The following is a 24,263-nucleotide window of genomic DNA, read 5'->3' on the forward strand; positions in this document are numbered from 1 at the left end:
TCTCCAGCGCACATTAACTAAAATTTTACGAGAACTCGTTTCTCACGTTATCCAGCATAAGTCAGCAGTTAACACTTTATCGCCCCGAAGACCTCTCGACCCTTAAAGTTCCTCGCGGAGTTATATTTTCCATCCCATGCCCGGTGGCAAAGTGGGAACTTTTATCTCAACGGCATGGGATTCCTTTATGTCTCCCTGTATTTCATTGCGCCCGGCGCTCATTACAAAAATCCGTTCTGTTTTCCTTTCCCACGGCGAGGGGTCCGGGTGGCGCGGGAAGCCAAACCCATCGTCGTACCTACTCACGGACGGCTTTATGGGAGTTTATTTTATGTTATCCGCGTTGTTAGGATGGCCTCCGGCGGGGACTACAAACTGGGAAACACAAACGCCCCAGAGAACCCGCTTTTTTCCAGTTCACCCGCTTACGACGACTGTTTCTTTCAATTAAACTGTGATGAAATTAAAACTCATCGAGCTTAGAAGCGAGCCCCGCAAGCTTAGGCTGACAACAGGCCGGGAACATTATGCATTCGCTCCCTTCACTTAGCTCCCAATGCCGCAAGCTTCACTCAACCGACAAAATGGGATTTCAATTGGTGAGTGCTTTATCGAAATTGATTTGATTTATTTCCAAAATTCAATTCGATCTAAAATCCATTAGCGAAAACAGCAGCGCAGCACAATTCAGGCAGCAACAATGGATTACGCGAATCCACTGCCGGAGATTATGCAAATCGAATTGTTGTTTCACAATTCGTTCTAAAACTTCTACGTTTCAACTTGTCCATTGATTGACATTGTTTTTACTTCACATATCTAAAAGTCTTTAAAGTTGTTTTTTTCAACCCATCCTCGAATCTAAAAAAACCTAACGAAACTACTTATTCTTTTCAAAAGAACGTGGGTTTTTAAATCGTTTTTTAAACGGCACAAATTCTTATCTACTTTATTCACGCTTCATAGCACCTGTTCTCGAACCGATGAACGTTACTCAGCCAAGGCATCATTTTGTTCCGACTGGAATTTAAAGACTCCTATTAATCTCATTGATGTCGGATGCCAGGGAAGCTTCTCCTTTTTCGCCCTTTCTCGTGCCTTCGGGTGCCTCTCATCAGCGGTAATAACGAAACCCAACCGTCGGACGGAATGTGAAGCATTCGCCCAAACCAACAATGCCGCAGTCCTGCCGCTTGACAGGGGGGGCAAGGGAAAGAAAAAGTAAATACTAACATCTTTTACTAAGAAATGCAATTAATGTGAAATGGGTAGAAATTAAAGATATTTTTTCCCTTTCTCTTTTTCCATTCCAGATCCTCCGGAGGCTCGTGGCCGGCGGGAGTTGATGCGGCAAGGATGCGGCGCTAAAGTGGCTGAAAACCTTCCAGTGGATTAAGTGTGTCCCTTTTTTTCGCTTTTCCGTTACGTTTCCCGTGCGTCCGTTCGGTGGGGGATTTCTTTTGTTCGTCCCCAGAGGACACTGATAAGGGAAGGACACATCGTCCTAGTGACAATTGAACAAAAAGCCCTTGTGGTGGACGAGGAATGTTAGTCCTTTTGTAAAAAAAAAGAAACTCACAGTGAAGTAACTCGAACAATCGGCTAGTGCAGTGGGAGAAAGTTAACAAACTCAAAAAAAAAACATTCCACAAAACTTGTGCAAAAAAAAACAACCGAACTGTCACAATTTAACGCAGTTCTTACCACTTACACTTTCCCTACAGTAGTGACGTCACGGCAACGACATAACCTCTGAACGCCGCCTCAGTGAAGAAAAAGGAGTGAAAGAAGCAAAACAGGAAGGAATTTAGATAACCGAACAACAAGCGCATCTGCCGTGCATGAGTCCGTGGGGAAACGAAAAATGTTCGGTTCCAAATTGCGATCATGGATGGAAAATCATATTGTGCGACCGAGAAAAAAGGGAAACAAAAATAAAACCGGAAACAGTGGGTAAGTTGAAGCGGATGTAGGAAATTTTCCGGGAAAGCCTGGGTGCCTCGGGGTGGGGTAGGAGTTGGCAGACGCAGCAAATGCCTTCCGGCAAGGACTCGTCGAAGATTTCCATTGAGCGTAGGACAGGAAAGAGTTAACGGAAAACGGAACTATGGAAGCAGAACGAACGAGAGTGTTCACAATACTTTTCCGGATTTGCTACCGAACTTTTTAACGAGATATCATGCTATTTTCCTATATTTTCATAACTAAAACTTACATTTCACACTGTTCATTTGGTCAGTTTTTCTTAAGCAAGATACAAGTTAGTTTTTCTTTTGTGACTTTTTCATTTAGATTTGAAAATAATTTTACACGTTGACTGCGAAGCATTTTTAACTTACTTTTTCTTTACAATCGTTTTTGATCAAATTTATTTTTAACATTCATTAAACTGTCGGTTTTCAAAGATTAAACAAAGGCTTAGCTTATTAAACAATTCGGAATTTTTCTATTACTATAGTTTTTATGTTGCATTTTCATTTATTTTGAGGTAAAAACTTTTTAAAACTAATGACAGGTGGCTATCAAAAATGATAGACATGGCAGTCAACGTGTTAAATATTCAAAATAAAAACGAGTAAATAGTTACAAAACCAGAGATGTTTCACAAATGCTCACTGTTCGACGCAACTAGGCCGTAAAGAGGCAGCTTCCATTTCGGAAACAGCCTCGAGGCATCCCCGTTTTTCAATCCCAGCAGTGAAATTACTTTTCCCAAGCCCAAAGTTTCCGAAACACCGAAACACTTTCAACTGGGGATTGTGTGTCGGCGTGTGTTGCATAAGACGTCTGGCAACAATTTTCTTTTGTGCAGAAAATGGAGCAAAATCGATGGTTCAGAACCACCTATCGCCAAAATGCAGCGTCGGTAGAACAATTTTCCCAGGGATGCTCTACGCCAGCGAGCAGGGGCCCGGTAGTGATTCGAAATACAAATAATGAAACCGAAAGCTCATCAGACCGAACCGGAGCTGGTCGTGCAAAATCGAAAGCAAGTACTGCCCGCAGCCAATCCGAGCGAGATTCGAATCATCATTTGCTGCCGTCGCACGTAACCTGGAACGTGCCCCGTGCGGCATCATTTAACTTTCACTTTTCCGCCCTGCACTGCAGCGGCGACGTGGGTTTTCCTAGCTTTTCCGGTGCAATGCAGATTGGGATGCCGGCTTCTGGTTCTGCGTTCCGGTCAAAGGACACGATCAAAGTATCTAACGACCATAATCGGCTTATGTGCAATTTAAACTTGATTGGCCGGGGGGGGTTTTGTAGTAATAGTATGTGCAAGTCGTACGCATTCGAATGTACATCCGAGATGTAACCAACAAACGGAACAATCAATTGTCGAAGTTAGTTAAGTATGGTTTGGAAGCGTCCAGTTTATTGTGGTCATGCGTATATTTATTAATTTCATTATTCACAATTTGTTCTCATGAACCTCGGTCGCTGATTGTACAAATATAAATAACAGATAATGTCCTCGAGAGAGATTCCTTACCCCAACCGTTTTGGGGGTGAAGGGAGATTTAATATTTAATATAAAATATAAAACAAATAAAGAGAGCTTTCGTTCTCCCTCGACTCGCTTTACGAGCAAATATTCGCGAAACCATAGGAATTTCAATCGTGCATTCTTTGCTGCTCCGCACATTCTACTCTCTAGACTGCGTTGGCGGTCCGGCTTTGCCGACATGTTTCCACAAATGCCAGGGTGTGTATTAACATTTACGAGTGTACTTTTTCCAACATTTTTAACGCCCAAAAACCGAGCCGCTTGTACGAGGGAAAACATTCATTGCCGCTCTAACATGAAAAGTTTTCGGGCTCGTTGTTCGCGGGCGACGGAGACTGATGGACGACGGTAGACAGTTTTTCATTACTCAACTTTTCGCGATGGGTGAGGGAAGGGTGCATAGGAAAAACCACCACACACAGTATGATGCTTTTCGCTGCCAAAACGAAGCCCTGTATCAGAAGCCTTGAAATGATTCCACGATGAAACAATGGTGGGGGTTTTGTTTTCCTCCGGCTGAGAAAAAGGTGAATGAAAACCCGTGTGGTAATGAAAACGGAGGGTGGAAAATCGAAACATACAAGAGACAGCATCATCCGAATGAGGTGCACGGTGATGAAGATGATGCAGCTGCTGATGAAAAACCCCGGCAGATGATGAACATTACGGCCTACGAGACAACAAACGCTTGCGGTTTTCCAATGACGAAAACTTCTGTCATGTCGCTTTCCGTCGGCCACCCCGTGTGTCGGAAAACTCGGAAAGGCGGTCCACATACGGCTGGGAAAAATTCGGTTCCCAGCGTGTCTCATCACAACACTCCACTCCGCGGTGCGGTGCAATTGGAACCTTTCCAAAACCCAGACAATGTTTGCTTTTCCCGAGGAGCTTTTGTCTTGCCTTTTCCCCCGCCGTTCAATTTCCGCTCTAGAACAGGGCTTTTCCATTTTTATGCGCCAAACAATCCATCATCTGTGTGTGCTCGGTTGGTTGGAAGATGTGCCCTTTTTTTCCCGGCACGTTTGTTTATATTGTTTTCTAGCGCTCTAGGATCACGTCTCGCAAGGCTGTCTCCGAGGATGTCGTAGCGCTTTCCTGGCATGCTTCCATGTGCAGTGAAAGACGCTTTCCCAAACCCAAACCACCCGGTGCCGGTTCAGAGTACTGCAAAACTGAAAAAAACTGCTGAGTGCGCAAAACAATCGCAGCCTTATTTTCCTCGACATTTTTCCTCACACATTTGCACCGGCTCCAAAACCCGTGCCACACTAACTCGATAAGTCGAGCCGACGCTGCTGATGGAGAAACAGATCATCCATCACCGCGTGAAGGAGCCCAAGTGGGGTCGAGAGAAAAAGAAACGGAAAAATTAGGCTTTCAAGTGACAGACGTCATCGCGCACAACGGCACGATTTGATTTTACGCTTCAATTAAGTGCCATCTTTCAACGTGTCGGCGTTCGAGGCTCTTCAAGGAAACGAAACCGGAGTCGGAGCCGGAAGCCGAGCCGTTTTACGAGCCAACAATGAAGAAAATCGATACGTCGATTATATCTAACCCGAGGCCAAGCGTGCGGGAAATATACTGTATGTGCCTGGAATGCTTTTTCCAGCCGAGCGGAAAATTCTCAACCGCCCGGATCCGAAATTCTTCTGCCTATCGATCGGCCAATAATCGGCATGTGTTGAGTGGTTTTGGCTGCAAAGATTTCGGCCGCTTTCCGATAAGTCCACCGTACATTGTCTAGCGTCTAGACGGATTTTCTCTCCTTGGGCCGAGAGAGGGTATCGATGGTGGGAGTTGGCAATTTGCCTGTTCGCTTCCCTGCTCGGCGTATTTACCACGAGACCGAGCAGCAGTAATTTCGGTCTAATTGACTCTTGAGCTTTATTTATGAGCTTTGCACCACCGCCTGTCCACCCAACTGGAGGCCTCCCGTCATTTGGAGTATTTAAAATTATGTCAATAAAGCTGGAGTGTTTTGAAATAGCAGGCTTTGCGTTTCGGATGATGGCGAAGTGGAAACTGAAAACTTCTCAGTGGTCGCTTCTTGTGCTCAATTTCAGGTATCTTTAGGCACAGGTAGCTTAGCTGAAATCTTATTTTCATTTGCTTTGACACCTTAAGCCTTAGAAGAGAGTTTTTTCTGGATAGTAATTTCTCCAAAGCCGGGGACGGCCCGCTCTTGGTTGACATCTTTCCCGTTAAAACAGATTTTGTTAGAAAAAATACTTCACACAATTCCAGATTACAGGCAGCCTTGATTTCTTTAAATCTGTTTGATTTATTTTTATTTATCGTTGGGTAAGTGCAACTATAGGAACCATATCACCATTATAGGAGCAACCAACTCGGAAGAAATATGCGCTTTTCTTGTCTATTTTTTATGTTTTACTGCGAAAATAGATGTTATCCAGAAGAAAAGTCGTGTTTCGATCATAATTGGTACAAATATGTAAAATATTGTGTTGTTAACACAAATTACATCATATTGTTAGTTACATTACTCAGTGCACCACTATTGGTACCTTCACCCTACTGGAAATATTTAAATATACCCTTCAAAACTGGGAAGATTTTGGACATTTTTTACGAAGAAGAATCGTTTGTTCGATTTCACAAGTTGACCTTCTGGTTTAGCTATCTACATATTTCTTTATATGTTAGAGAGATTTTATTATCCCAATTTTGACGCTTGGATTCATTTTCTACCAAAAACTACTGTGCATCCTTGCATCATGAAATCGTTCCGAAAAATACAAACAAACCTTTAAACACAGATAACACAACGAACACCGAATGCAGACCCGCCACTGAATGCATTTACATGAACCTTCCTCAAACCCGTAGACAGCTTGTATGTTCCCTGTAAACGTCATTCATCATGCATGAGCAGCAGGATTCGGACTAATGCGATTCCAGCGCGTAAATGAAATCCAGTTACAATTTCTGTCCCGTCACGTCGCATTTCAACTTTGCTGACATCTGCATCCGTTAACTAAGGGATTTCCGTCCATGAAAAGGGGTGGTTTTGGGGAGGGGGCTTATGAATTTTCCTGGTGGGTCAAATTCAATTCCATACGCTGACAGGTAGTGCGTTTAGCGTTCGTGTTACCGAAGCTAACTATAAATGGCAGGTTTTGAATGGAACGATTTTAAATCAAATTTGGTTGTTACATTTATCGGAAGGTGTATGAGATTCGAAGATTAATCCAATGCGCGAAAACATGATAATATTTAAGCCGTAATGCTCCTAATCGCACAATGGCGTGTTTTTGTTCGGTACATTTTCATAACATAAACGCAACAATTCAACGGAAGCACGGCAATCTAGAGATGAAGCTGTGCAACATTAAAACTAATCGATTCTTAAAGTAACCATGCTAAACACGCAATTTAGCCGCCGTGCTTGGCTTTTCCTGTTCATTGCCCAATGCCGAGCGGTCTTTCACGAGCGCGTCGTGGTGTTTTTCCTCTTCAAGTTTTCCCCCCCGTTTGGGAGGATGGTGATAATGTTCTCCACTACCGCCATTGGCTCCATTCCACAGAGATGTGATAACATTTATGAGCTTGTCTTTCCCCATCGCACACATGCGTCGCTTCTTTTCTATTCCGCGCTTCATTTCGGTTTCCAGTGGCGTTCTTTCTGCATTTAACTCGGTGTGAGTTCCGGCTTTTTTCAAGTTTTTCCATTCCACCACAGCAATCTTCACGATCGAAACGTGTCCCGCCGGATTTAATTTGTTCCATTTACTGTTCCAGAGTGGCTGCAATCTTCCCTGTTGGTGTTTTGTTATTTTGCTAGAGACAGCATGTCCTGTAAATTGAAAGCTTCAGAAAGAACTTGTTTCTTTGATTAGATGGCCAATGAAATGGTGGATAAGAAAATTTTTAATTAAAGAGATTAAAGAAACCTATTTAAAAAAACCAGTTACACAGTCAAATGATAAGAGTTTTCTCAAAGAGACACATCTCAAAGAATCAATTTAAATTATGTTGTGGAAAGATACAATATTAAAGTCACTACATTATTTTTCTAATCTAATGAACTTGGTTTAAACTTTAATCAGGTTAAACATTTCTATTTCCATTGTTGTAGTTGATAGTTTCAAACCGGTTTATTTTATTTTTCCTGCCAAAATCTTTCGTGTAAATAACTCATAATGTTGGACAAATCACAATCTGCTTGAAATTTCAGTTTTTTGTTCTTGTATTTGTGTCCTTTCAGCGTGCACATACCATTCTATTAATTTTCTTTCAAACGCTAGCAGCCACTGTTCTTTCAAATTTCCCCCCTTTCATTCTCATACTCCAGCCTCGGCTGAGCGGAGGCTTTTGGGTTTTTATTTTTCCACCGGGAATTGTGCTTATAAAAATTTATCGCTAAACCAACCGAGGGACCACCGAAATGACTGCCCCTCGCCGAGGGACCACCGAAATGACTGCCAGACGGCCCAACACCCCACCCTTTGGGACGCTATCAAACCACATACGAGAAGATAAGAGAAAAGTGACCACAACCGGAGGACCAAGGGAACACGGTTCTCGATGGAGCGGCTTGCAGAAGTTTTCCGAAGACAGAAAATTGCAGCCGAGAAAGTTGTGCCTGGTGCACCCGTTGGACGATCTAATCTAGCCTTAGTCTTTCCCGGAGGAATGGGATGGACATTTTTTTCCCCTTCTTCACCACTACAAACTAATCCGAACGTCCGGTGGCGCGGTTACCGATAGAAAAATAGTCCCCCACGAGTGGAAGCAATATATTTAACGATTCCTCCTCGTTATCTTTTCGTTAGGTTCTCTTTTCCTATTTTTACGGCAGAAAACAAAAATGGATTAGGCAAAAACCACCGAGAGCCGTCGCCGTTTCGCCGGCACGTAGCCCGCATATCCGTATGTAAACGCTTTCGGTAGTGCGTCCTAAATTCCAATACCGAGCGGACGGTAAGCGTAAGGCTATCAATTTTTGATAAAAAAAAGAAAGACCAAAATGTGTGATGGATAAAACTGTTTGAGTTCGTGCCTTTCTCTTTGAACCACTCGTTCCCGCTCGCGTGAAGGGACGTGAATGAGACGTCAAGATGTATGATAACATAAACCATCGCAAACATTACTATCATTACCGTTTGCACGCTGAACCGGAGGTCTTTCTCCTCCGGGGGCGACACGAAGCGTCGGCCATTAAATCGGTAGTCCGACAAACTCCAGCGAAACAAACGTCAGCGAAACACACCGTTCGAAGGCGCCAAAAGAAACTAATTTAACAACATGACTGTGAAGTTTCATTTCCTTCATCTTGTTTTCGTGGCTTTGTTCCTCTTTTTTCTCTGGGCAAGAAACATGTTTTCCCATCTGCCCAAATCGCCCCACGTACTCGCCACGCGTGGCACGTACGCCACGCACACAAACGGTGCGGAAAAGTGTCTGGAAGTGGCGAGAAAAACCACCGATCGTCCATCCCCGGGAAAACGTTTTACTTGCCCCGCGCGCAATTGAATTAGTATATCTGAGGTTGGTTTCTCCCGGGAAATATAAATTAAATTTGTCAGCTTTAGTTGCTTTCTAAGTTGATTCGTTACAAACTTTGTTCTCTTGTAGAAAACGGAATAACTTCCAAAAGTGGGGAGCAGCTGCGACGCCGACTGCTGTAATTTGCGAACACAAATATTTGATCAGTTTCTCCTGTCCGATAATTGATGAAATGCTTGGTGAAATTCTTTTCCAACGAGCAAACATGGCGGACCGCGATCGTCGAACAAACGAGAGTTAATCCCATACCATACGGACAAAGGGTACTAATTTGTGAACGGTTGAATAATTAATTTCGCTTCATTTCGCTCGGTTTCGCTGAAAAATTACCTTGCGCAGGATTATTTATATCGGTACATTTCAATTTATCTCCACGAACATCCATCGGGCCGAACTGCATCGATCGAGGGCTATTATTCTTTGCATTCTTTCATCTATAGAGAAACAATTCCAATATATTTGAATTTCAATTTATCTGTTACACGTTTTTCACCCCCTTTTGCAGCAATAACTACGGTGTCCTGACGGCACAAAATGGCTACAAGAGTGGAACATTCACGGGCGATTCGACCATCGGTAGTCCTGCAAGACGCAGCGAGGTCTCACCAATTCAGAATCATGTAAGTTTGCACGATTATTAAGCGATCGCCAATTTATTCTAATAAATAAGTTTTTCTGGTACAAAATGTCAAGTTTAAAGTGTCGTTTTTAATACTTACTGTAATGAAAGTTTCACGTTCAAGCGGTTTTCCAATTTTTAACACTAACTTCGTTTGTGTGCAGAGTTAAAAACTATTCTGGCATCGTCAATATCGTTATTTCCCCTTTGTTCTCATCACGTCCTACGAGACTGTACGAACTTTTAATCCTGCTGTGGATTACGAAAAAAGTCAAACTGCACTTTTTGCGCATGGAACGTGAAACTGGAAGTGCAAGTGAGGAAACACTTTTTCCCGAGAGAAACCTTTTTTTGCGGCATCTCTTGTGCACCATTTTAATTGCAAGCTTAAAGAAATGCACCAAGCGAAAATGGAAAAGCAAATCTAGTTTTTTTTATTTTTTTGGCAAACTCTACTTTACTGCGACATCGATCGTTTGCCATTTGTATGGGTGTGTAGTTCACTCGTGTTTCATGCTGTCAAGAAATTCGATTGGATCAAGCATGTTTTAGAAAATATTTAGAAATTTAACATTTCTTTTCTTTGACTATTATTTGAAGTAAAAAAAATTAAAAAAAAAACATATTGATACTAAATTCAAACAAAGTAGTTATAAAATAACCATCATATTTTTATTTTCTCTTCGACTGACGAGTCCGTAGCCTATTTGTCTGTGTGATTTTGTCTAATATATAAATGTGTAATATTATATACAGCAATAAAAACGTTCAGAAAAGCTCTTTTACAAAAATTTGAAATACATTCAAAAAAAAAAGGAAAAGTCAAAAATAGCCATCAATTTGTTCTGACAACAACTTCTAATTATTTAAATTAATAACCTGCCTGTTCAAATCCAGAGTTAAAGACAATTTTTTATGCCTTAAAACCAAATTTGATGGTTTAGACCAGGCAGCCAAGTTCGGCCTGCCAACTTATTTTAGCCGACCCGTAAACATTTGAATATATTATCGAGTTTGTTCATTATATCACACATTTTTTCTGAAAAAGAAACGATTGAAACTTCCTTAACCTGAGTTATTTTAATTAATGAGAGCACGCTAGTAAGTCACACTGTGGCAAATAAACTGAGTAGACGAATAACTTCAAGTATGATAAAATTAGTTAATCACAAACAAATAATTATATACCCAAAAGTAAAAATTAAACGAAAATAGGTTTCAAATAATACTTTACTTTCGGGATTACAAAATTGCTACTTCATTTGAAAATATCACTTTCAACCATTTACAAAAAATAGTAACTCTTGGTCATCCTTTATCCACGTGTTTATGGCAAGGTGTCACAAAGCGACATAACTGATTCGTTCAAACAAATTATCTTCTTCGCCCACAGACAACCAGCCGGCGCGGTTGGCATTCGCCGAACCAGGACAATGTGCCGATTTCACCGAAATCCGATCACTTCCCCATCCAGCACCGGATCGCCAACAGTGGCCAGCAGCCGAACGGTGGAGGCGCCCAGTACTGGATGAGCACGTGCGCGAACGGAGCAACGCAGTCGTCGAACAGCCAGCAGCAGCACCACGCGTTTTCGTCGCCCAAAAGCATCTCGCGCAACGGATCGTCGTACACGCTCGAGTCTGGCCGTCCGCCCGCCAACGTGTACTACTCCAAGAGCGTCGACTCGTTCGCCGACGGTGGGCCAATGCCCTACGGCATGCCGGACTTTGACTTCCACTCCGCCAGCACCGGCCCCTCGAGCGTCATGACCGGCGCGAGCTCCACCGTCGGCCACCAGAGCCACGGCCACCTGGCGGTGAACGGCACCGGCCACGGCAACTACTCGCCCGCGACCAGCTCCAGCAACGAGCTGCTCGAGGACCTGCACTCGCTCGACGCCAGCCACCATCGCATCAAGCGCCTCCATCCGGCCACGGCCCGCATCAGCTCGTCCTCGTCGTCATCCGTCGCCTCGGGCAACCATTCCAACCAACACCACCATCAATATCATCATGGCAACAATAACTTCGCCGCCACCACCGCCGGCAATAATAACAATAATCACATGCTCAACGGTGCGCTCGCCCACTATCACCAACACCAACAACACCACCACCCAAAGCCGCCCTCGAATGGGGAAAGCAAACATGGCAAAGTTTTGCACCAGCCACAATATGGCGGAGGTCCGTACTACGACCAACATCATCAACAACAGCAGCAGCAGCACAACCACCTGCAACACAATGGCATCAACAATAACCCGGTGTACCCGATACCACCCAACAGCCCACCGGTTCCAGCAGCGGTGACTTCCGTTAATGGCTGCTCCGGTGCAGCTGGCGGAAGTAAACCGACCGCCTCGCCCCTCACCCCCCGTAATCGCATTATCAATGGCAATAACAATAACAATAACAATAACGTCCACTTTGACGTGGCGGGCAAGGGGGCCGGTGGCACCGGCACCGGAAGCTCGCTGACTTCCACCTTCGCCAGCAAGTTCCACAAACTGACGGGCGCCCGCTCCGACGGTGGCAGTAAATTGAATCATGTAAATAACAACAACACCAACAGCAGCAGCAGCAGCGGCAACTCTACGACCGCCCACCCCCCACCGCCACCGCCCGGCAACACCGCCAACGGACCCTCCTATCAGCATCCGCATCAGCCAAACCAAATCAATAACGTCACGACACATCTGCATCCACCGGCCCCGGCACCCCCGGTGTCGTCCTCCCCGTCGCCACCGCAACCACCCACCGCCGCCGGGGCCGGTGCGCACCATCTGCTGCACCATCCATCAGCGACGCACCATCACCACCACCCGCACGGGACGGCGCACCCGATGGGTCACACACTGTCGTCGCCGGAGAGTGCTTACTCGACCGGATACTCCACCGACGGCACGTCGCCCGGTAAGTGTGTCACAAGTGACGGGAAACTTTTACCCCCCCCTACGCCTAACCACCCTATCCCTGGTGCACTTTATGGCAAGCGCAAGACGCAAGATCAAGCCACTTCCCCGAGGTGGCTATTTCGCAACGAACTTCCTCTACCCTCCAAAGTCAACAGTACTAAAAGAGCGACGGTATCCTTCCAACCGACCGTCTCGTGGCGCTTTCACGTGCGGGCAGGATAACAGTTTTATCTACTTCCAATCAACATTCTCGTAAATACGCACCAAACTTCCTTCGTGCTTCCTTTCCCCACATATGCCATAAACCACATGCACTTGTGCGCTCGCAACGACAAACTTGACCGACGCTCAGTTCACTCCGACACGCCTCCGATACCGTTTAATCCGTCTTCAGTTTTATGATGTGCCATTATATTTTTTTATGCCCTCCTCCTCCTCCTCCTTCCAACGTTTTGGGGCTGCGCAATCAACGACAACCGATCGATGCTGGCTTTGTCGTCGGTTCCTTTTAGTGGAACCCGGATGTGGTATATTATCCTCTCGCTCTCCCGGTCTGTTTGCTTTTCTCTTAATTTCAATGGGTTCCGTTGGCAGAGTGGCGGAGTGTGGCCCGTCCATAAAACTCCCGCTTGGACATTCTTTAACTATCGGTGTCCATAAAAGTTAATCAACTTGCAATAGGGCCCGACTCACTCCTACGAGGCCGCGTTCGCCGAGCCACGGTTAGTTTTACAATCTGTTTCTTTTCGCCCGTCTTATGGTAATTGGTGGGTTTTATGATCCGCAATCGGGAAAATCGTCGAAAGAAATCGACCCGACATGCCAATAACGTAATAAAACTATGACAGTTTAAACAGGCCGTAGTGGACAAACCGGATCGAGGTTTATGTGGCGATAAATTTAATTAATCTATTTCGCAAATGCAATCACTGCTTCCTTCACATATTCTTTGGAAGAGGTTTTTTTTAAAGAAGAGGAATAGCCGAGGCAATGTTTCTTGAAAATGACTGAGAACAAAGACCATGACAGAGAATAAATGTAGCCCTGTTTTAAGAAGAGAATGGTCGCTGCTAGAAGAGAATTAGTCTGCTTTATATTTTCTTAGTAGCTTAACGTAAGGTTCCCGACGTGAAGCTTCCAAATTTTTCAGAAGAAGTTCCTTTTTAATGTTGAAAAGAACTACTTTGAAACAATTTATCATCATCAACATAATCTATCTTTTTTATAGCCAGCTGTAATTAGCAGCAAACAGTTTTTGCCACAAAATAAATGAAAATGCAACATAGAAAGCTCTACTATATGTTATAAACTAATTTTATTATAAAAGATAGTATTAAAACAGTGTGCTAAAAACGCTTGGCAGTCAACGTGTCCACTATATACTGCCATTAGTTAGATGATCATGGTTTTTCTTTGTGATTGTATAGTCCAATCTCTATGTATTCTTAGCGTAGTTAAGGACCGTATATTTGACATGGTGTGGGTTCGAATCCCAACCGAGACCGGACCCTCCCCTGTATGAGAGGACTGACTATCCACGTACAACAGGGAAACAAGTCTCGTAAGCCCTTAACGGGCAGGCATGACCAAGAGGTCGTTACGCCAAGAAGAAAGAAAGAGAAAGAAAGAAAGATATTTGACATGGAAATACCGTCATGTTTCGGCACAACTCGGCCAAAGTTTTCTGCGAATTTGCAGTAGAAATAGTCTAATTATAATTTTAAAAATCAAAAGCATAGTTTGTTGGTGAATGTGGAGAACATTTAGTAAAACATTTTTGAACGTAAAATTTGGCTAAAGACAAGTTTTCTTAAAATTTGACCGTATCCCGGATTTTGACACTACGAGTCCCGGTGGTGTTTTAATAACTGTTGGTCAGCGAAACTACACACCCGTCGATTCGTCGGGTGAACAGATTTAAATCTGTTTCTAATGCTTTACAACTTGTAGTTTAAACAATGACTGATCAGCTTGAAACAGTTTCATTTACGATCGGTTTCTTGGGCTACGACAAAAATGGCATCAGCTTGGATACTTGCACTGTGTTATAAGCTTTTCCAGAATGACATCTAATGGAATGGAATGACCTTACGAAATAGGTCTAAAATAAGTACCTTTATAAGTAAGTGTTTAATTGATTTCGTTCATATATAATTTATTTAAGCCAAAGCGAAGTGAAGAACTGTTCTAGTTCTGCTTAAGCTCGTGTTCATAAGTAAGGTTTCCTTAAGCTTAGACAACATTGGAACTATAAGCGTCTTGTATAGACCCAGTTTCGACTATATTTGGTCGTTTATTTGTCAGATAAAGATAGTGCATTACATAGTACGAATCTGTATTAAGTCATAATTTTAGAATTCTCCATTTTCTTGTATCAATATATCTTTTCTTGTATTTGATTCACAGGCCACATCTCTTTGAAATTAAAAATATTTTTCATATTTTTTTCATTGTATACTAACGAACACGCAGCAAAAACGTTATATCAACTGAATGTGTTACACACCGTTATGAATAATTTAGCGAATGTTTTTCGTGGATTTGTTCTTTGCCCGAAAATGAACCATTTCTTTGGAGCTCGCATGGAAACAACTTAATAGCTTGTTTAATGTTCTCCAATCCGGCGCCAAACCAGATACATCGATGTAGCACCCCTCGTTACAGCGATGCCCTTGTTAAATTCACTCATTACGGTTCCCTCCACTGCGTGCTTTGGCGCAAACCTCCTCGCAACCGTACTGCACCTGGAAAATAAATCGCCTCCTTTCCATCATAACCGACCCTACAAAGTTCTGGGGGGACGAACTCCCTCCCAAACCTGAGAGTTCAAAAATGGGACGGTAGATTTATCCCCTTGGTTTAACTTTGTGCGAAGGGAGCGTAGCCGTAGCTGTTGGCAGGCCAGTGTTCCCTCGCGTCGCAACTGCCACCAAACTTTTCGGGGAGTTGGAAAATCATGTAAAATGTACAAAAAGAAAAAAAATCTCTAGAACAAAGGGAAGCACCCCAATGGCGTCATTCCAACGGTAGCAAACGAAAAGTTCACCAAAAGACGGAAACGTGAAACCGTGCCGAGCGCAAAACTGACATTCGAACGGGACCCGATTTGCATATGGTAATGTGTTCGTAATTTGTAGGATTATTATCCTTTTGTCGGCCACCTTCAAGCTCCCCAGCTCCCGTTTCCCTCGGGTCGACAATCGACCGGGTTGGGTGCCGAAAGGAAAAACCCCGCCAGTCCACCCGTCTTGCGCCAAACATTCCTCAACCACTTCGTGCCAAGTGCGAGATGAGAGGTACCTTTTCCATCATCACTCATCTCATATTTATCCAAGGGTCCGTGTCCGACCGGGAGAAGCTTGATTCGCTGGCGCAACCTTTCGTACCCGTAATGGCCAGCCACTTCCGGTCTTCCGTTTGCCGGAGCTTCACTCAGGTTTGGTGCGTACCTTGCGTGAAGGCAGCAAAAAACACACGCACACACAACATCAAGGTAGTACATTTATGCTAATGTGATTTACTTGACTGCCTCCAGTGCCTCGGGATCTGCGCCAGCAACCGGTAATGGAATCCTCACCGAGCATAAGTTTCACGCCGGGCTCTTCGCCAGCGAAGAATTCGCCCACCATCGTGATATTTCCCGTGTTCGCCTTCTCGGAACCGGAGGAAAAACCCACCCCAAAACAATACATTGTCTCGGACCAGCTTGGCCTCATTTTGTGGCGCAAGATTACTGGGTGCTTTTCTTTCGGAAAATTTCAACCTCACAAACTGTCTGCTGCGTGCTTCTTCCGAGTGGTTTGCTTTGGTGGTTCCCATAGCAACTAGGGAAAATTATCTACCCTCTTTGACAGCTTTACTGGGAAACGGCTAGTTGGTGCACAACAACAGACTAAACTCGCTGGCGGCTTATCGAAACAACAGTGGAAAACCCCTCGATCGTGAACGAGCAGTTTCTTTTACGAGAAGTTTTTCCCCGGTGGTGAGCAAAAACAATAGTCGCGCAAGTTCTTACGGGAAAACGGGCGTCTTGAACCCGTCGGCCGATGACGGTGGCACTTTTCTCCAGCGATCAATCAAACTTCCCGTTAATCCACGTCCACCATTGCACCGACTCCGGGATCGTATGCTCGATTTCCTGCCACAGATTTTCTCCCACCCCGCCTGGCGGGAAATAATGATCCGTTTCGTCAAAATTATACGATAAATTGAATTCTCCAATTGGGCAGGGTACGTGTAATTGTCAAGTCATGTTGGAGCGAGAGTGAAACCTGTCACATCATCCCGCTTTTGGACGTTTTCCGCTTTCGCTTTCGGGAGAGTCCTTCGTCCTTCGTCCTTCGTCTATCCCAGAACCGCGACCTAACGAAACCAATAATCAAGCTCCTGTTGCTCCATTTTGCGTTTTCCGTGATTTTTGGCGGAAGCATTTTCCCCCAACCCCCACGCGCTCTCGGTTTAAACATAGGCACTGGGGGACTTTCCCTCGATCGTGGACGGAAATAAACGCCGAAATAGTCTCCCCCGTATCGGGTCCTCATGTCTGTTGGAATGCGACTTTTTCGTCCAAGTTGGGAACTTTTACGCTACCATCTGCTCAAACTCAACGTCGTATGCCACACAGACACCCGCACATTCCACCGAAACGTCCCACGACAACTTAGTACGAGTTTTATTGATTTTTCGAACACACAAGGGCGATGTACGTGTGATTCGGTTGATTTTCCATCCATCGGCATGTTTGACCATGGTGACGTCACCGAGGGAACTTGTAAAAGTCTTCACCATTTTGTTCCGCTTTTGAATGCCAATTTTTTAGTTGATTTCTTTGTATGTTAACATTTTATAACAAACAGCAATCAATTTGTTTTAAAATTATCAATCTTTTGAAATTTTAAAAATAAACATAAAAATTAGTTATATAAAGCTTTTAAGCCATAAATACTTGTAAAGCATAAAATAATTTAGAAAAACGAGCAATAACATTAAATCATATTGTAACAACTAATTATTCTTCGGTTGTTAGGATGTCGTAGCCGGAGTTTAGTAAGAATCATGAAAAAAAAATTATCGGATTTTTATTGGAATATTTAGTGTTTACTCGATTTCACTTTTCGATAAAAAAAATCTTTTAAAAAAAAACGTGTCTTATCTTTTTATCCATTGGTATGATCATAGTGACGTCACCGAGAGATTGTGTTAAAAAGTACGCCCTTTTTCCCGAAAAGGCTTCGACTAAACCCGTCCCGACCAGGGTGTCCCTTCTAATGGGTTAATGGATCCACTTTTGCATATAAACCTTCACGTAAAATTTCAACCCATAAGGGATGCTCGTAAAAACATGTTTTTCAAACAATCCCACACTCGGATAAATCAAGGGAATCCCTTTATTATTATTTAACGAACAGAGCATGAAAGTTTGAGGTGGATGATTTTATGAGGGGCTTGCATAAACATATTCATTTTATATATTAAAAAAGGAATGTTAACGCCACGACTAAGGACAACTCAATACGAGAGATAAAAGGAAGAGGAAAAGTAATGCAACATTTGCTAGTTCGAAAAACAAGATTGCAAACATTTCCCCGCTTTCCTGCACGAATGCTTGTCTTTCCATTCCGCCTAACGAGAAAAGCCTACAAAAGAACGATAGCGATGCAAGCTCGATTTCTGTTTTCAATTTTCCTACAAACGCATACACACAACTCTCCCACTCGGAAGCTTACATTTAAATGATTATTGCTTATTGCCGGCAAAAGTTCACAATCACTTCATTCGGCTGAATGGCGAATGGCGCCGTAAAGGGTATTACCTCTTCCGCTCGGTGCACGCATGCCACATTAGAGCTTATTGGAAAATTCTGGCCCACAGGTGAACGAAAGGGGGGTACAAAGTCCATCCATTCCAAACATTCCGAAACTGTGTTCATAGCGTCATGATACTTTCAATCTCGACCCTTGACGTTTTTTTTCTGTTCTTTTTCTGCACAACACAAACCAACCGTAACAAAAAACTCTTCAATACGTAAATATGTTCCCGCATCCGGGTGAAACTGTCGCAACTTGGAGGTGGGACGTAGGCAAACGAGGGACAAAACAGGCTAGACCAACCACACCGCAGCCTAACGAACTTTCCCACCACCACGACTCGTTGAAGAAGGGGGAAGGAATTCGGTGGTGGAATGCAGGTGGAACACAAACTGCCTGTACCTTTTCAAATATAATAAAAATAATAATAACTTGTCGGGACGTAAAGGATCCCAATCTTCGCCGGGCGACCCGTATTTTCTCACCCGTCCCTTTGGCTGGGAACGATTTTCCGACGTCCACCCGATTCTACGCCGAAAAGCTAGAACTTGAATGGGGCTACTTGTGTTTGTGAACGGGAAAGTTTTGCGTTTTGCGACGGGAAAAAACCCATACGACGGGACGGGTTGTTTTTCGGGCCAGAGTTTGCGACACTCTACCTTCCCCGCGTTCGATGGAGAAAGCAATGTACGCCCCCTTCCCCCCCAATGGCCCTTTTTCCCGCATTGGAAGACATAAAGAAAAATCACAGCTAACTTATCAACATTTGTATGCTAATAAACTGTTTACCGGGGGCCTGCCTTCGCGTTGGGTGGGAAAATTTTCGTGAATCGACGGGCGACGGGAAACTCGGCCCATTTGTGTCGAGTGGCCCGGAAGAGCGCAGCTATAAACGCATGGATTGGGGCACCGGATGTTGCCAGCCCGGTGGAAAAACTTGAGCCCTTTACCCCGAATGCTGTCGCTCGTGTCTGCCCTGGCTCTCTCGGTTGAACCGAAGCTGTGCGGTGTTGACGTGCTGGCGACAGATTTGGGCTTCCCATTTCCGTAGGCCGTGTCAACTGTAACCACAGCTACACGCTAGAGCCCGGAAGCCAAACCAAGCGGAGCGGATAGTTGTTGTTGTTGACCGCTCAGCCGAGCCTTTCAGCAAGATGATTTCCAGCAACGACAAAGGAAACTCCATCGAGAATGCCATCAACACCATGATTTGGGTCAACGCTGGATGCCGTGTATTGCCGTGTCGTATGCAAATGACCTCGCATCATTCGCAGAGAAGCGGTGGAAAAACGGAAACCGTTTTGCATCTCGGAAGCCGCCGTCCTCCCCCACCCGAACAAACATTACTCTTTCATGACCGGGCTACCCGGAGATAAAAGCGAGCAAACTCTCATCTCGTTTGGAACAAAACGTCTCGAACGCTTTGAAACCGAACCGCACAGCGTGGACGGTACTCAGTGTGTCTTTTCCCCCACAGCTTCCTTCATCGGAGCGGACGGATCCGCCGGCCGGAACGATGACCGGAACGGGAACGGAAAGTAGCTTAAACTTTTTGCTGTCAAGGCGATCGATCGACCTAAATCAGGATTATACGATGCTGGGAGCATGATTAAATGCGTCAAACGACGGATGCTTCCATCAGATCGAATCGTTTTACATCCATAATACACTTGTAATCGGAACGTGCCACACGTTGCTGATGTTGAACAAAAAAGGAATTCAATGATGAAAGAAAACTGTGGCTAAGATGAGAAACTTCTTTTTGATCTATCGTATTTCAGACCAATCCTTTGCTAAACAAATGTTTTGATTTGAAGTTTTAAAATAAACATCAAGAGAACTGATGATTGATTATCTTTCATTTCAAACTATAACGTTTATTACTCAATCAAATATTAAGTTTTAGAATAATCTAAACATCTTTCCATCGGTAGAACAGGACTTAAAAATGGATATTTAAAGCGTAGCCTTTTATTATTTTGATAAAATGTTCACTTTATAACTTTTCGATAGTGGCATCTTAATAATTGACATAAAATCAAATAGAAAATATTAAAAGGTAATTTTTCCATGTTTGATTTTCTAGTATTAGGGCGTACCTTTCACTACCTAATTGGTTCCTATATTTTTTTAATGTCTATGCGTTTTCTCATTTCATTTTACAACAGTTCAGTGCCATCATTGTGTTTTGGTATTTTTAATCATCACAACAAATTTAATGTTTTCAAAAAGCATTCGAGTAGTTTGTTCTAAACAATAAATTCGTTTAGAAAGGCGATAAATACCAGAGTAGGCTTCATAATAGATAAATTAATTCTTTTTCTTTTCGTTTAGAAGTCGCAGTTGGAGTTAGTTTATAATATATTTGAATGGTTTTTAAAATTTATTATTGGATCGTTTTTTTTGTAGAACTGCTTACTTATTTTTTTCGGTTTTTGACAAACAGTTTGTTTTTTAAACAATATTCTATGCTTGTTTTACATATGTACCTCTAAAATTAATTTGCTTTTTAAAAAACAATTTTTCGTTGCTAAGACTTTTTATGTAAAAATTTAAAATAAATAAAATAATATAAACAATCTTTTTTGTGTGTTGAAACTACAATTGTGCACTACCATTTCTTCTACACTTATTCAACGACGCATTGCTCTCCACCTCCGCCCGTAGCCACAATATTATGCAATACGAAAGCCAATCAAAGTGCCATTTCCCCGCGCGAGGAAAAGCTCGCCGACAAAGGAAAAATGTTTCCCATGTGAATATAAACAAGCGAACAAAGTCGAACATGAATCAAGCAGCTGACAAGATCGTTTAGAAAACGATTACGATACACAATCGGCTCAAATCGATAGCATATTCTTTCTTGCGTCGTGCACCCCGCAGCCCGTCACACTACATATCCCCGCCTCTGCCATTCACCGAATGGCCATTCGCACGACCATTCATACCCCGCGTTGTCTCGATGCTTGATTTAATACCGCCCCCGCCTCTAGAAGCAAAACACTTCTGCGACGACAGGAAGAAAGCGACACGGCTCCCGTGGCACACGTTCAATTTTATTGCATCCAATCTGTCCGTCCAGCATCCGGGAAAGCATCGTTCGCGGAAGGGAAAGCTCGCGCGGTTTTGGCAGATAAAGAAGCGTGCGAACCGCTCCGAAGACGGAAGGCATGTTTGCGGTCTTCGGTCTTCGTCAATTTCTCACGTCGGGGACGAGTGGTTTTATTGCTTTTCCACTTCCGCCCACCCACACCCACAGCACACGCTAGGAACCCACGTTGGGAAAATGCTACCAAGTAGCGGGTGTTTTATTGCTCCATAAAAAGACAGAACAAAAAGCGGGGAAAAAACACCCATTTGTCAGCTGAAAGCTAAAGGTGGTTACTAAATTGAATAAACATTGCCTCAACTCTTCCGGTGTGCGTGTGTCCTTTCCTCCCATAGATACACCCTTTTTGCTTCCCTTTGTTTGTTTTTTTTTTTTGAATTCCCAACTCATCTCCGTTATCTGCGACCAAACAGAAGCACAGCCCAAACCAATTGCTAACCGTTTCCATTCTCCATCCAAACGCGCCAGGTGGATGTTCCTACACGCCCGAGTACTACATCAACATCCGCACGGGGACGCACTACTTCCCGAAGGGCACGACGCTGCCGGGAGCGCTGCACGGCCGGGCCGTCGATCGCACCGGGACGGGACCGGCGGCGAACCACGGCGACGCCAAATTCAAATGTGCACTTAATCGGATCGAGGAAAAACATGTGGAGTTCTGTGTCGACGCGGACAAGGTAAGAAAAATGCGGAAGGAAAAGGAAGAAAAGAGTCCCTCCCGGAGGGGGTGTGAAGAAGGAAGAGACGCCGTGAGTTCGTGTTAAGCTTTCGAAACCTCCCCCAAAACTCGGAACACGGATGTCCCAATGTCGGATTGTCCTCCCACTTGGTATTCCGTTTGCGTTTTGGGTGCAGCTTTAAAAAAATTCACTAGACAACCTCCCCCTCCATCGTGTCTCTCTTCCCGCCGACGGGGTCTTCCGGCAGCTGTGGTTCATCTAAAAGAATTCAACGATCCCTTTCCCACCACCGGTCCCGCCAATCGGAGACTTATCCTTTCATATTTTTATTCCATTGCATCCGACATCGGAATAAAGCGGACGTACGGATGCAGTCCGTAGCAGCCAGTTTAAAATGATTCCCCAAGCCGATCCCCAAGGGGGCATCGAACGCACGTGAATAGCTGCCGTGCACATTGGCACGTTTCCCACTGAACCCCTCGCCAAACCCGGGTTTCCCAGCTCAACCCTTGGCAACCGATTACGTTCGTTTCTTTTCAAACCATTTCCCGCGGGTGGGGGTTTCGCATAAACAGATGGCCAATTTACAGACCTTCGGGTGTGGGAGGGGGGTGGAGGAGGAGATGGATGACGTTTCCTTTCCCTTCTACCGGCTGCAGTCCGATGCGTTGATTGGTTCGCTTTATTTTTCTCTTTACCATTTCCTGTCACATCCTTTTCAGCACGTGTCTGCCCCACGAACGAACAATGGGATCCCGTCGGTGGCTTCAGCTTCCAGTGCAACGCCGGCGGCGGCGACGACGACGACCCACCTGTCAAGCTTTAAGCCGGCGGCCGGAGCGGGCGCGTTATCGCAACCCCAGCAGCCATCGTCAACGGCGGTCGCAACCTCCCAGCCGCCAAATGCAGTCGCGATGAGTCCCGTTATGCAGAAGAATCTCGGCATGCAGCACTACCGGAGCATTGAGTGTGAGTGTGTGTGTGTGTGTGTACGACGGAACCGTATTATTGCATTCTATTTCCTGCCCATTGTGTGTATCGGGAAACTTCTAATCAAAGTAGGCCAAGCAGCCGACTCGGTTTTCCGGAGTCTCCATTTCGATTGTGTTTCTGCTGCTGCTATGCGCTTGAAATAAATTTACTTTTCCCGGAGGTGGGGGTGGAGGACGCACGTGCATCGAAGATTGCACTCGAAAGGCTTAAGAAAGTTATGAAGAAAGACACTTGGCCTCGTTACGCCACCAATCAACCACCTCTGCATCGCCAGGAATGAACTTTATTGCCAACGAAGCGGCAAACGGAATATCCTGCACTTTTCACCGATAATAATACCCCGAGAAAAACTATGTCCATCCTGCCACTTGGTTTTTGTTACATCCCCATCCCCAGACCAGATGGCGCCATAAAACTTTTACTAGCGCGCCATTCATCGCGCAACGGGCCAAACTGCATTCTGGTGACATTGCACGCGAATAGGGTTCGCCTTTTTCGCATGAATAAATGATGCATTCATGAGAGCGCAGTTCGAGCATCAAATTTAATTGTACCATTCCTGTGCGCCCCTCCCCGGAAAACGCCCAGTTTCATTCAAATGAAACACTTTTGAATAACATTTCCATGTTTAAACATTTTCTTGCTGTCTTATGTAAGTAATAGTTGGTGGAGCGTTCTTAACAATAGAACTACCGCAATTTTTACGGTTGAAACTTTACCACGATTTATGTTCAATATTGAAAAGAAAATTTTATCTTTGAACACATAAAAATTATCATTCCATTGGATACGTGAGAGTCATGCATTAACATTTCGTAGAATTGTTTTACCTTAAGAAATAAATGGAATTGAAAAAGAACTGGACCAGTCAAAATGACTAATGCGGTAGTTCTAGTGTTAATAACACCAATTTTGTTTAGATTATTCAAGTTGAAAAAAACACCACTATGTTGATATTATGGTACACATCCTCGGTACAGTTTAGAGAAACCAATCAGTGAAGAATACATTCAGATAATTGTTTGAATTATTCATCGAACTATAGTTGCATCAGTATTATTGGTCATTTTGAATTGAAAAAAAAAAGTCCTCAAGCTTCCT

At 44.1% G+C, this 24,263-nt stretch overlaps 1 protein-coding gene across 1 annotated transcript in view; it reads left to right on the forward strand.

Annotated features, from left to right (window-relative positions):
- The first annotated feature begins 1,710 nt into the window (after nucleotides 1-1,710).
- The window catches only part of LOC131265400 (uncharacterized), a 30,257-nt gene continuing 7,704 nt past the window's right edge, over nucleotides 1,711-24,263 (forward strand). Inside the window, exons 1-5 of the mRNA XM_058267658.1 lie at nucleotides 1,711-1,953; nucleotides 9,543-9,657; nucleotides 11,050-12,568; nucleotides 21,955-22,166; nucleotides 22,892-23,138. Of these exons, the coding sequence (XP_058123641.1) occupies nucleotides 1,865-1,953; nucleotides 9,543-9,657; nucleotides 11,050-12,568; nucleotides 21,955-22,166; nucleotides 22,892-23,138 (2,182 nt within the window). The 5' untranslated portion in view covers nucleotides 1,711-1,864. The remainder of the gene's footprint in view (nucleotides 1,954-9,542; nucleotides 9,658-11,049; nucleotides 12,569-21,954; nucleotides 22,167-22,891; nucleotides 23,139-24,263) is intronic.

Source organism: Anopheles coustani, chromosome 2 (genome assembly GCF_943734705.1).
Source record: "Anopheles coustani chromosome 2, idAnoCousDA_361_x.2, whole genome shotgun sequence".
NCBI classification, from domain to species: Eukaryota; Metazoa; Arthropoda; class Insecta; order Diptera; family Culicidae; genus Anopheles; species Anopheles coustani.